The sequence below is a fragment of the Capra hircus genome, chromosome 4, assembly GCF_001704415.2.
Source record: "Capra hircus breed San Clemente chromosome 4, ASM170441v1, whole genome shotgun sequence".
Classification (NCBI taxonomy): domain Eukaryota; kingdom Metazoa; phylum Chordata; class Mammalia; order Artiodactyla; family Bovidae; genus Capra; species Capra hircus.
This window is the reverse complement of record NC_030811.1, coordinates 71,629,640-71,643,518: the sequence shown is the minus strand read 5'-3', so window position 1 is coordinate 71,643,518 and position 13,879 is coordinate 71,629,640. Positions and strand designations below refer to the sequence as shown.

Genomic DNA, 13,879 nt, shown 5'->3' with positions numbered 1-13,879 from the left:
CAGGTCATTTTTTTCAGCTTTAGTCATTGAGAACTCCTTCAGTTGACTCCTGTATCTCCTTGATGTATCCTCATCATCGTGGATTTTTTTGTTGTTGTTGTTTTATCTTTTTCTTGAGTACATCATTCTAACTCTATGAGATACTCCAGGCTTCTCTTGTATATATCTTGCCCCATTACTAAAATAAGTATTTTCTGGTTTTGTTTTAACTCAATTCTGTGATAGTATTTACTTTTGGTTTTTAATTCTAAATTAGCATGAGATATTTGCGACAATTATATTCTTATCAAAATATCATGAGTAGTCCATTTGCTCTGTGAATTTCCAGCTAGCCTGAATTTTTTTTCATTAAAGATATAATTGGGTTTAGTTGAAACCAAGATTCCTATCAAGTGATTAAAATGGTCCTCCATTGTTTACCTGACATTTATCATATTTTCAAAACTGAACTGATTACACACAAGTGGATTTTTCACATGCTTAAAGCTTAGACTTTTCATTTGTCTGCTCTTTAATTCCTTCAAGGAACATATTTTAAATACCCAACAAACGCTAGGCACAGTGCTGGGTGCTCAGAATGGAAAGACAAGACATAGCTTCATTTTTTTAAAATTTTAATTCTTAAAAACATTGTTGGCTCCCCAGGGTCTTGGTTGCTGCACTCGGGCTTTCTCTAGTTGTGGCAAGCAGGGGCTGCTCTCTTGTTGTGGAACAAGGACTCTAGGGTGCAGGGGCTTCAAGAGTGGCACATGAGCTCAGTAGTTGCAGCACACAGGCTTATCAGTTGCTCTGCGTCATGTGGAATCTTCCTGGGACCAGGGATCAAACCCATATACCCTACATTCGCAGGCAGATTCTTAACCACTGGGCCACCAGGAAAGTCCAGCTTTGTTTCTTCAGTAGTCCACAATCTGCTGGGGACATAGTTTGCTGTTGTTGTTGAGTTGCTAAGTCATGTCCAACTCTTTGCAACCCCATGAACTGTAGCCCGCCAGGCTCCTCTGTTTATGGGATTCTCTAGGCAAGAATACTGGAATGGGTTGTCATTTCCTTCTCCAGGGGTTTCTTCCTGACCCAGGGATCAAACCCACATCTCCAGCATTGCAAGGAGATTCTTTACCACTGAGCCACCAGGGAAGCCCAGGGATATAGTTACACTTCAGCATAAGTGATATAATAAAATTAAGCTCAAGGTGAAATAGAAACCAACAGAAGAGATCAAGAATAATTTCTTGACATTTTAAAGAATAAATATTAATTAGCCAGATGAAGTAGGAGAGAATGAGTCAGGCAAGGAGGTTAAAAGAGTGAGCAAGAATGTTTTAAGAAAATGAGGAGCATGTAACTGAAAGAGTAGTACTTTCTGAAATACTGCAAGGAACTCACTGTGACTGGACCGTAAAATAAGATGGAGGCAGTGATACAAGTTGAAAAGTAGGTCTCGGATCCATCATAAAGGGTCTCGTGTGCCATGTTTACATGTTACATCTGAGGGGCACTGTTGTGGGGTTCTTAGGCATAGGAGTGAGCAGTCTCTTTGACATCACTGTGGACAGTGAACTAGAGTGGCCAAGAAACAAGGTGAGGAATCCATTTCAGTAGAGATGAAGAGAATGGTGATAGTGACTGAGTGAAGTGGATAGATTGGAGAGAGAGAAAGGAAGTAGAACCAACACACCTTATTGACATATGGGTGTGGCGTTAAAAGAACGTAGGTGATGTTTGAAGTAATAAATAAAACAGACCTTACCTGCATATACCTGACAAGATAGCCACATACAAAAACAAGCATAATATAATTAAAACCACAACTTACATCCCTTACTGAACAGATGTTTGTGTGTCCTTTCCAAGAATTTTGAAATTATTACTGTAGATTAACGGTCCAGTGATGATCCCTGTAAAGGAACAGTACATATAAGGAGTAAGTGTACTGAATAGTCTGGTATGTCACTCTCGAGTTCTCAAAAATAGAACCAGATGTATGAACACTTTTCAAATTAGTTTTCCTCTAGTGCAGTCCTTATACCTCGTATACCACAGCCAACTTGAGCTTTCTTGCCAATGGGTCTAAAAATGTTTTTTTATGTTCCTGGCAGAGTTTAGTTGATACTGTCTGTTATCTCAGATAGAAATCATAGTGGTACATTTACACAGTGCATCGGTCTCACCAACTTCCCACTGTGCAAATAGCTCAATAAATGTAAGTTTGGCACTTGGAAAACCACAGATATTTTTGGCCTGCTTACATGTCGTTTTACACAAACATTTTGGCTTACTACATGTCACTCTAATATTAGTTAGAGTTTTTCTTTATATTAATGATTTGTGCCTCTAAAAGTTCCCAGTGAGCCTAACTGAACCTGTCCAGTAATCTCATGAAATATCTCAACATTTCCATACCACTACTGGAAAGTGATAGTTCATTTTGGCAGATGGGAAAATTGAAATAGTGACTTAGATGTATCACCTCAAGCCTCCTTATCTGATGTCTTCCCTATATATGCTGTTTCCAAAATAACATGGTTTGAAATAAAACAAGAAGCATATTCAAATGTCAGATAACAACTTTATGTAATCGCTTAGTCATAAAGGCAGTTCCAGAAGGGGGTAGAAGACAACCAAAACAGAATATTGTCATTTTTATAAAATGAGAGGTAAAGAAAGGACTGGAAAACAGTCTAGAAGACTCCTAGACAGTAACAGCCTCTCCTAATTGGAGTAAATCAGTAAGCTAGTAATCATTAGGTTTACTAATATCCACTGAAATACAAAATAAAATAAGAAACACAGGTCATGCCTTGGCTTGATAAGTGCTAGAAAAACAGGATTTGCCTGCATTTGTTTTGTTATATCTTTGTACTTTCTTCATAATCAGAAGAAACTTCTGAATAGGCTATACACATGGTTTCTAGCTTTTCTGACAGATTCGTAGGGTCACCTGACTCATTCTTTCTCCTAACAATTCATAAGAAAATAGTATCTTTTAATAAGAAAGTTGTAATAGTATTTTTAATGAGTTGATATATGATTTATTAAATCTAATTAATTTATTCATGTCAGAAATGTAAGTATAAGTCATTTTTAACATTAAGAACTGTTCAATACAAGCTCCTGATCAACATTTTTTAAACCACTATTACAGACTACTCAGATATTACTAAGTTGTAGAATATTTGCTTTTTATATGCTCAAGTCAAGACTCTTAAACATTTTTAGTAAGGAAGGTCCTGAAGATGACACCATGCTCTGTTTTTTCGAGTATCTTCTGCTGCTACTGCTGCTGCTAAGTCACTTCAGTCGTGTCCAACTCTGTGCAACCCCATAGACGGCAGCACACCAGGGTCCTCCATCCCTGGGATTCTCCAGGCAAGAACACTGGAGTGGGTTGCCATTTCCTTCTCCAATGCATGAAAGTGAAAAGTGAAAGTGAAGTCGCTCAGTTGTGTCCAACTGTTAGCCACCCCATGGACTGCAGCCCACCAGGCTCCTCCATCCATGGGATTTTCAAGGCAAGAGTACTGGAATGGGGTGCCATCGCCTTCTCCATGAGTATATTCTAGGAAATGCCTTATACCCAAGTTGAAAACTAATGCATTATCTTTATGTTGTGGCTATGGGTCCTTATGAAATCTAACTACCAGAAACCTCTCTTCCACATCCAACCCATGCCTTTCTTTACTAAGTGACACATTAAAGTTGTCAAATTCAGTTTTTAATACCGAATTTAGATTTATGGATCTATAGAAGTAATGTGAGGAAACTATAAAGCTGAGCTGTCTAATATCACTAGCCATTAGCTATGTATGGCTATTTAAATCAGAATTTAATTTAAATTTAATTTAAAACCCAGTTCTTCTGTTGCACTTGCCATATTTAAAGTGTTGCACAGGGAACTCAGCCCAGTGCTCTGTGATGACCTAGAGAAGTAGGATGGAGGGGGTAAGAGGGAGGCTCACGAGGGAAGGAGCATGCGTATACATATAACCAGTTCATACAGTGTTGTACAGCAGAAAGTAACACAACATTGTGAAGCAGTTATATTCCAGTTACAAAATTTTTTAAATAAAGTGCTCGATAGCCATATAAAGCTAGTGGCTACCTATTGGACAGCACAGATGTAGAACAATGCAGAGTTTAATTAGACAAAATAGTCAAGAAAGTATTGATACAAAAGACACTTCAGTTGATAGTGACTTACGCATTTATATATAAAAATACCCATATGATGGCTTCTTAGGAGGGAAGACCATCAAACTGTTTATAAAGAGAACCTAAAATTTAATTTCATTTTGCAAAAAAAAGTGACTTAAGTTTTATAAATCTCACTTTCTTTCCTCAAATCCTACCCTCAAAGATTTACAAATACAGAACTTCTGAAGGCTGCATGTGCAGAATTGTATGTAGAGCTAGTTCAGGATTCCCAGAATTTCTCCAGTCCATCTTACACAACTCTTCCCTTCTGCACATTTGCTCACTGGCTTCTGCACAAAGTGTTGACTTAAATGTTGAAGTAATGTCTTTAAACGCCACTTATACACCCCATATTTTTCTACTTTGTATAAGAAAGTGATCATTCTTAAGGAAATAGGGTCACCCATCTCTTAGTAAAAATGATAAAATATTTTTTCCACCCTCAGTTTTTTCAAAAGCAGACCCTTCTGATAAGTTCTATTTGGTAATGCTTGAGTCCAGGCTGAACCTGGGAAAGGTTAGGGTAAATCTGGAACATCTTGTGCCAGAAACTGTTGGGGGCATAGTCAAGGGACATAAATGCCAGCCTGAAAGGGGTTCCCCCTGGCCAGACCTGGGGGAAATTAAGTATATTAATGAGTTATAAATCATTTTTAAAAATAGGAATCTATTTCTAGTTCATACTGATGGTAGATGAATGGATATGAAAGAAAGGAAGACTTTATACTACAGTGCTGACTGATAAATTTGGATTGAATGGTAAAGTTGGAAAATCACTAGTTTGCAATCATCATAACAAAGATAGGTTTTGGGAAAGAATGATCTGTAGATGCTGAATATAAGCTTGAAGTTTTGACAAGAAACAGGATGTTTTGTTGTTCAGTCACTCAGTCATGTCCCAACCCCATGGACTGCAGCACACCAGGCTCCCCTGTCCTTCATTGTCTTCTGGAATTTGCTCAAACTTATTTCCATTGAGTCTATGATGCCATCCAACCATTTCATCCTCTGTCGCCCCCTTCTCCTGCCCTCAATCTTTCTCAGCATCAGAGTCTTTCAGTGAGTCAGATCTTCGCGTCAGTTGGCCAGAGGATTAGAGCTTCAGCATCAGTCCTTCCAATGAATATTCAGGGTTGATTTCCTTTAGGATTGACTAATTTCATCTCCTTGCTGTCCAGGGGACTCTCAAGAGTCTTCTCCAGCACCACAGTTCAAATGCATCAGTTCTTCAGCACTCAGTCTTCTTTCTGGTCCAGCTCTCACATCCATACATGACTGTTGGAAAAACCATAGCTTTGACTATACGGACCTTTATCAGGAAAGTGATGTCTCTGCTTTTTAATACACTAAGTTTGTCATAGCTTTTCTTCCAAGGAGCAAGCATTTTTTAATTTCATGGCTGCATTCACAGATTGGAGTGATTTTGGAGCCCAAGAAAATAAAGTCTGTCACTGTTTCCATTTTTTTCCCCGTCTATTTGCCATGAAGTGATGGGACCGGATGCCATGATCTTAGTTTTTTGAATGTTGAGTTTTAAGCCAGCTTTTTCATTCCTCTTTCACCTCCATCAAGAGGCTCTTATGTTTCTCTTCGCTTTCTGCCATAAGGTGGTGTCATTTCATAGCCTTAATTGTCTCACCACTTCTTAGTTACAGAAGGAAAATAACTATAAAAATGGAAAAAACAGAGAGATGGGCCTCTGGGTGTGATAACCTTGAGATACACTCAACATCAATGTATATTCAACATTATGTCATATTTGCATGTAAGAGGGAGGTATAATCTGAATTTAATCAGAGAACATCAGGCAAAGTCAAAATGGAAAACATTCTATTAAAAAGAGGGGGCTCTGTTCTTAAAAATATCAGTGTCATTGACGAGTAGGGAGAAGAAGGCAAGGGGGAAAGCTAATGAATTATCCCAGATTAGTGGAAATTAAAGAGATATGACATCTTAATGCTGATCTTAAATATAGGACTAGATATCTGGACTAGAACTGAAAAAAATGATAAAAAGGACATAAGTGGTACAGTTGCAAAGATTGGAAATGGATGGTAGATCAGATAAAAAGTATTATATTGATGTTAAATTTCCTAAATTTGTAACTATACTATGAATATCTTTGTTCTTAGGAAATACACAGTGATTTCCTAAGGGTAAAAGGGCATGAAGTCTGTAATTTGATCTCAGATGGTTCAAGAAAATAATTGTGTTTGTACAGAAAGAACACAATATCAAAGGCTACAAAGGGGTTCTCTTTGCAACTTTCCCATAAATTTGAAATAATTTCAAATTCAAGATTTTTTAATTCTATTCAATGTTCTCTAGCCCTTTCTAAGGCACAAAATGACGTGATGCTAATGAAGATGCAATCAGAGAGACTTTCAAAAGAGTATGACCGGCTCCTGAGAGAACACTCAGGACTTCAGGTAGGTGACATCCACTTTATGAGCCTCAGCTTTAAAAAAATAATTACTTAAGTCAGTTATTTGGGCTGTTCACCTTCCCAAGTCAAGGTGTTTTTAATTCTGACTTTGCTAAATGATTAAGCCAATTTTTACTTGGAGGCTTAAGACTGGGACATCAGTATGCAAGATAATCATGACATAGAGATTTACAGCATGCTAACTTACAGCACTCTTGTTGTGGTGATGTTTTAAGCAAAAGAATTGAGCAACATTGAAAAAAAGGCTGGTCCTGAAATAATTTAGTTTTGACATTTGGCATGTTTGCCATATGCATGTCAAAATACAACCAAAAATCGAAGACCTACATCACACTACTTTTCTGTCCTGATGTTTTAAACATCTTAGGACAAACCCTGAAGCATTCAAATATATGTTTTTCCTCCAGAGTTGAGTTGAAAGATGGAAATAGGGAAAACCGTTTTGTCATTGAAGTCACAAAGTTGGGGCCATGATTTTCTTTCTCTTCCCCTTCACTTCAGCAAGAGCCAGTTCCCTACCTTCTCCCATGGAATGGGCTTGTCTTCCTTCCCTCTGGGGCTACCAGGTCATAACCTGAATTGATTTGCCAGCCCACCCATTCCAGAGGCAACCCTGGCTTTCCTAGTTTCTCCCAAAATGGACTGTCTCTGCTCTTCTGCTTTCAGGTTGGTCTTTTCCTTAGAATTTGGTAGCATTTGTGGGCTTCAGTCGAGGGTTTTTAGCAATTACAGCTCTACACTTATTTCACTGTACAAGAAACCTTAGTCCCAAGACTCATTTCCCTGCTTGTCAGTGGTCACTGTATCTTCAAGGTCTAGCAACGTGCCTGGTACAAGACAAGCAAGCATTCTACTCATAGGCCTGGGAGTCGGACAACTGGAATAACTCTCATGCTAGCTTTGTGATCCCAGGCAGTTTATGTCACCCTTCTGGGGCTCACTTCTCTTCATCTGTAGAATCAGAACAATAATAGCACCTGGCTCACCAGCTTGTTGGGAGGATTAAGGAAAATGTGTAGGCCACTTAGCATTGTACCTGGCCAGTAAACACCCAAGGAATGAGAGCTTTTACCATAATTATCACCATTATCGGTATTAATTCCTCTGTAGAAATTTTCTTGAAATAATGAATTACTCTTATCCAGGCACTCTGGTCTTGATTAGAGCCAGTCAAGAGAAGGTCCAAAGCACATTGGCAATCTGTTATTCCCAGCCGAGTTGCATGTTTAACTAACCTACTTTGACAATAGGACAGCCAGAGACAGATAGACACCTTATGTGCTCCAGACCCAGGACACCCAAAGCTCAGTTCACAGGGTTTGGAGAAACCAGTTAGATTTTCAGCAAGACCACCCTTTCCCCATCTCTAAAACAGAGGTCCTGAAATTGTTGGCTTCATCATGGCATGATGAGATGAGAATTATTCCTTTGCATCCTTCAAGATCCTCCATGGAAAGTGGAGAAACACTTTAGAAGCCTCTCGCCTGGAAAAAGAGCTTTTTCACTTTCCCATGTGTGAGGTCAGAGTATAGGCAATAAGGATGAGTACCTTACACCAGTGGACTCTGCCTAGGTGTCAGAAACATTTAGATCCCTAGATGGAGAAGCAGCAGGAAGACTCCTTCATTGCTGAATATCCCATTGTGGCAGCAGCCAATGATTCTCTTAATCCCTAAAAAATGTATGTTACTGAGAATCACTCAACCCATCATGATTATCTGGGTCATGAAGCTCTTTTTTGTACAATTCTTCTGTGTATTCTTGCCACCTCTTCTTAATATCTTCTGCTTCTGTTAGGTACATACCATTTCTGTCCTTTATTGAGCCCATCTTTGCATGAAATGTTCCCTTGGTATCTCTAATTTTCTTGAAGAGATCTCTAGTCTTTCCCATTCTATTGTTTTCCTCTATTTCTTTGCACTGATCACTGAGGAAGGCTTTCTTATGTCTCCTTGCTATCTTTGGAACTCTGCATTTAGATGCTTATATCTTTCCTTTTCTCCTTCACCTTTCACATCTTTTCTTTTCTCAGCTATTTGTAAGGCCTCCTCAGACAACCATTGCATTTCTTTTTCTTGGGGATGGTTTCGATCACAGCCTCTGAGTTATGAACTTCCATCCATAGTTCTTCAGAAACTGTCTTATCAGATCTAATTCCATGATTCTATTTGTTACTTCCACTAAATAATCATAAGGGATTTGATTTAGGTCATACCTGAATGGTCTATTGGTTTTCCCTACTTTCTTCAATTTCAGTCTGAATTTGGCAATAAGAAGTTCGTGATCTGAGCCACAGTCAGCTCCCGGTCTTGTTTTTGCTGACTTATAGAGCTTCTCCATCTTTGGCTGCAAAGAGTATAATCAATCTGATTTCGGTGTTGACCATCTGGTGATGTCCATGTGTAGAGTCTTCTCTTGTGTTGTTGGAAGAGGGTGTTTGCTATGACCAGTGCGTTCTCTTGGCAAAACTCTGTTAGACCTTGACCTGCTTCATTTTGTACTCCAAGGCCAAATTTGCCTGTTACTCTAGGTATCTCTTAACTTCCTACTTTTGCATTCCAGTCCCCTATAATGAAAAGGGCATCCTTTTTTGGTATTAGTTCCAGAAGGTCTTGTAGATCTTCATAGAACCGTTCAACTTCAGCTTCTTCAGCATTACTGGTCAGGGCATAGACTTGGATTACTGTGATATTGAGTGGTTTGCCTTGGATACAAACAGAGATCGTTCTGTTCTTTTTGAGATTGCATCCAAGTACTGCATTTCAGACTCTTTTCTTGACTGTGGTGGCTTTTGGAATCAACAAACTAAAATGGACTGGTTGGGTGAATTTAACTCAGATGACCATTATATCTACTGCTGTAGGGAAGTTATTTCTTAATTGGACACATTTTTTTCCCATTCACCTATACTTAACCCCTCATTATCCAATATGAGAGCCTGAATAATACTCTGAGATTTAGGTGTCATTATATGAGAACTATTTTCTTAAAAGTCACTCTTACACTTTGATATTCACTTTCTGAACCCACTTGAGAAGCAAAAGATTGCTCTAGACCAGCCACAGTAAAAAGCTGTGCCAAATTGTCCTTCATGAATTTTACTTCTGTTGTCAGACCAACCTCAATAATTGAATTACATCATAAAGTTCATTGGGAAACAACTTTTCAGTTTTATATACTTGATTTATTTTAAATAAAATAATTTTAAAATAAAGGACTGCTAAAATATTAATGATGAGAGAGGGGAAAACTGGTTTCTCTATTGTAGACAAATCCCACTTTACATCTTTTAAATCCCTTTGAATTTCCCCATCCAATCCGCTCCCTGTTATGGTGGTAATGGTGGTTTAGTCGCTAAGTCGTGACCAGCTCTTGCAATCCCATGGACTGTAGCCTGCCAGGTTCCTCTGTCCATAGGATTTCCCAGGCAAGAATACTGGAGTGGGTTGCCATTTCCTTCTTCAGGGGATCTCCCCAACCCAGGGATTAAACCCATGTCTCCTGCATTGGAAGTGGATTCTTTACCACTGAGCTATCCCTGTTATAGGCACTACATTTAAAAAAATAGAAAACAGTCCCTTGGAAATATGTATTAATAGTCTTTGCCATCCCTTGTTTGCTCTGACACTCTTCTGGAAAAGAAAACACAGAACATACAGGGTCATTGGCAGCACAGACCTGTCAGCACTAGCCACTTTTAAAATTTCATTTGGAAAATCATCCTTCGCTTAAGGGACTTGTCAGAGTAGCAGCTCCATTAAAGCTGTGTTTTTTTCTAAAATAAGATACGTGTAAAAACACAAAGGAAACCTTGTTATTCAGATACCTCCTCTAATGCTGTCTTCTGACTTGTCCTGAAGTTAATGTTGCTGAAGTTGTTTTGAAAGCATGAATGCTCAGTACAAAAGAGAGCTTGATAGTTTCCTCAGTGCAGCCACACAACTCTGTTGTTGGTGATATTTTTTTCTTAGTGCAGAAAATGATCTCTTATGGTTAATGTCTATCCCATTTTCCTGCAGTTTAAATGATGTATTATAGTCATCTTATGATCAGCAAAGGGTATAAGCCAGTATAAGCCAGAACTGAGAAGCCAGTTCTATTGGCTAATATCAGAAGAACAAAAAAAAGGCCACCTACATGGGTTTTTCATTCTTTCTACATGGGTTCCCTTCATTCTTTCTTTGCCAGAACCATTTTTATATTCGTCTTCTGAACCCACTTGAGAAGCCAAAGATTGCTCTAGACTAGCCACAGTAAAAAGCTGTGCCAAATTGTCCTTCAAGAGTTTTACTTCTGATGTCAGACCAACTTCAATAATTGAATTACATCATAAAGTTTCTTAGGAAAACTAAACTTTTTAGTTTTGTATACTTTATTTACTTTAGATAAAATAAATCATGACATAAAGAACTGTTAAAATATTAAGGAAACAGATGAAAGAAGGGAAACCTGTTTCTTTGTTTAAACAAATGTCACTTTATATCTTTTAAACCTCTTTCGATTTCCCCATCTGATCCCCTCCCTGTTATAGGCACTAAATAAATGTTAGAAAACAGAACCTTCAAAACATGTAGTCTTTGCTTTTCCTTGTTTGCCCTGGCTATCTTCTAGAAAACAAAAAAAAAGCACAGAGCGTACTCAGGTTGACAGCACAGACTTGTCAACACTAGCCACTTTTAAAGTTTCATTTTGGAAAATCACCCTTCTCTTAAGGGACTCGTCAGGGTAGCAGCTCCATTAAAGCTATGATTTTTATCAAAAGTGGTAAGATATATGTGAACACATAAGAGCTATACCTTGTTGTTCAGATGCCTCCTCTAATGCTGTCCTCTGACTCAGTTGCTTTAAGTTAATGTTACTGAAGTTGCCCAGATGAAAGTAAGAATGCTCAGCCCAAAAGAGAGCTTGATAGCTTCTCTGTTGCAGCAATAACCACACAACTCCATTGTTTGTTTTATTTTTCTCAATAAAATGATCTCTTACAGTTAATTTATATCCCATTTTCTCCAGTTTTAAATGATGTATTAAAGTTGTCTTATGATCAGCAAAGAGTATAATTTGAGAAGCCAGTTCTATTGGCAAATGTCAGAAGAACAATAACAAAAAAGCCACCCATATGGATTTTTTTGTTTCCTTCATTCTTTCTTTGCCAAAAATCTTAAATAGGTTTGCAAGAGGGGAATTTCAGAAATTTTGTTTTCCTTGTATAACCTGTGAAATGAAAGCAAAATAGATTAAAGCAAGGGAAAAGATTAATTTAACAAAAGTTTTATTTCTTTTCCTTTTAAACACTTTTTCAAGTAAAACTACACATTTTGTAGTTTTTTAAAATATGAGACTTTGTATTTTCATTTGATTATCCTTGTAATTAATAACTATACACAGAAAAGAGAATGATTTTATTTTTTAAATTTATTTTAATTGGGGGTTAGTTATTTTACAATATTGTGGTGGTTTTTGCCATACATTGACATGAATCAGCCATGGGTGTACGTGTGTCCCCCATCCTGAACCCCCCTCCCACCTCCCTCCCGATCCCATCCCTCTGGGTTGTCCCAGTGCACCAGCTTTGAGTGCCCTGCTTCATGCATCAAACTTGGACTGGTCATGTATTTCACATATGGTAACATACATACAATGCTGTTCTTTCAAATCATTCCATCCTCACCTTTTCGCAGAGTCCAAAAGTTTGTTCTTTACATCTGTGTCTCTTCTGCTGTCTTGCATATAAGGTCATCATTACCATCTTTCTAAATTCCGTATATTTACATTAATATACTGTATTAGTGTTTTTCTTTTTGACTTACTTCGCTCTGTGTAATAGGCTCCAGTTTCATCCACCTCTTTAGAACTGACTCAAATGCATCCCTTTTTATACCTGAGTAATATTCCTGTGTATGTGTACCACAACTTTCCTATCCATCCATCTGCCGATGGACATCTCGGTTGCTTCCATGCCATACGACCCAGCAATGCCACTGCTGGGCATACACACCGAGGAAACCAGAACTGAAAGAATGTTTTTTAAAAGTCCTTGTCATATTTATGAATCTGTTTCTCTAACTACCCAAGTCATGTTTTTTTCTTACAGGATCGTGCAGGGAAAGACAAGAAATGCCTGTGAACTTTATGAAAGAAGATTGTGAATATACCATGTCAAGAAGAAAAATTTGTTATCATGTTAGCCTCTAGAAAACTTAAAATTCAGTTCATAAACACCTGCTATGACCAGCCATTATTTTTTTAATGCCACACACATGGACTTATCGTAATGGCACTATCACAGTATTGATGATGTTTCAGATATATTGTAAAGCCTGTATTCCAGCTCTTAAATAAAATATAAGCATTTTAAACACTTTATTTAGATGCTGATAGTAACACTGGTGTGTGGTGACTGAAAGAGTGAAACATGAAAACAGTGACCTTAAGTGCTTCTTTTTAAGCCTGATGGTACTAGTTAACTCTCTTAAGACAGCTGTATTGATAATTATATTTTCAGTATTGTGATTCTGCACCTGTTAAACTATTTTTGTTGACATTTGTGTTAATAACACATAATTAGTAGGCGTTCTGCTTTTTTAATGTTCATCTGGGAATGGAGTTTACATCTATTTGTATAACTGCCATAGCACTGAACTGAAATAATTTTACAACAATGTGGAGTTCTTGAGATAGAAAGTTTATGTATAATGTATCCAAAAAGTAATGTTTCCCATTGCTGTGAGAGTTGCTAATTATACAGATATTACCTCATATATACATACACTGATGTCACAATTTCTCTGAGATGTTTCTATATTCTGAAAGCTACATATTAAATACTATTTTCCATTCATACATTCATTTAGTTTCCTTTAGGAGAGGATGATTGTTATATTAATGTGATTTAGGTCGCTCCAGTGTTTAGACTTGAAAGCTATCTTCCTTGTTTCTTAAAGACCTATATATAAAAGAAAATGGAAAATAATTACTGGAGTCTTACTTCCCTGATGTTTGTTTTATCCTTTATTATGATCATTTTAGCACCAACTTCATGCATAATTAATTTTTTTCATTGTAACGTGGCAAGTACATGAGAAATGAGCAAGTACATAAGAATTTTATTTCGGATAAAAGGAGTCACTGCTAGAAAACAGACATGTAGGAGACATTTAACAGAGTAAGAAATGGGAGTTAGGCCATATGGGCTGACAGAACCATAAATAACAAGGCAAGGGAATGCTGACAAGAGGAGAG

At 37.6% G+C, this 13,879-nt stretch overlaps 1 protein-coding gene across 2 annotated transcripts in view; it reads left to right on the top strand.

The window, feature by feature from the left end:
* BCAP29 (B-cell receptor associated protein 29) overlaps window positions 1–13,479 on the top strand; it is a 47,927-nt gene extending 34,448 nt beyond the window's left edge. The window contains exons 7-8 of one of the 2 annotated variants that reach the window (XM_018047226.1): window positions 6,523–6,623; window positions 12,732–13,479. In XM_018047226.1, coding sequence (XP_017902715.1) covers window positions 6,523–6,623; window positions 12,732–12,764 — 134 coding nt within the window. In that variant the 3' untranslated portion in view covers window positions 12,765–13,479. The remainder of the gene's footprint in view (window positions 1–6,522; window positions 6,624–12,731) is intronic. The other variant, XM_018047225.1, reaches the window with a different exon arrangement.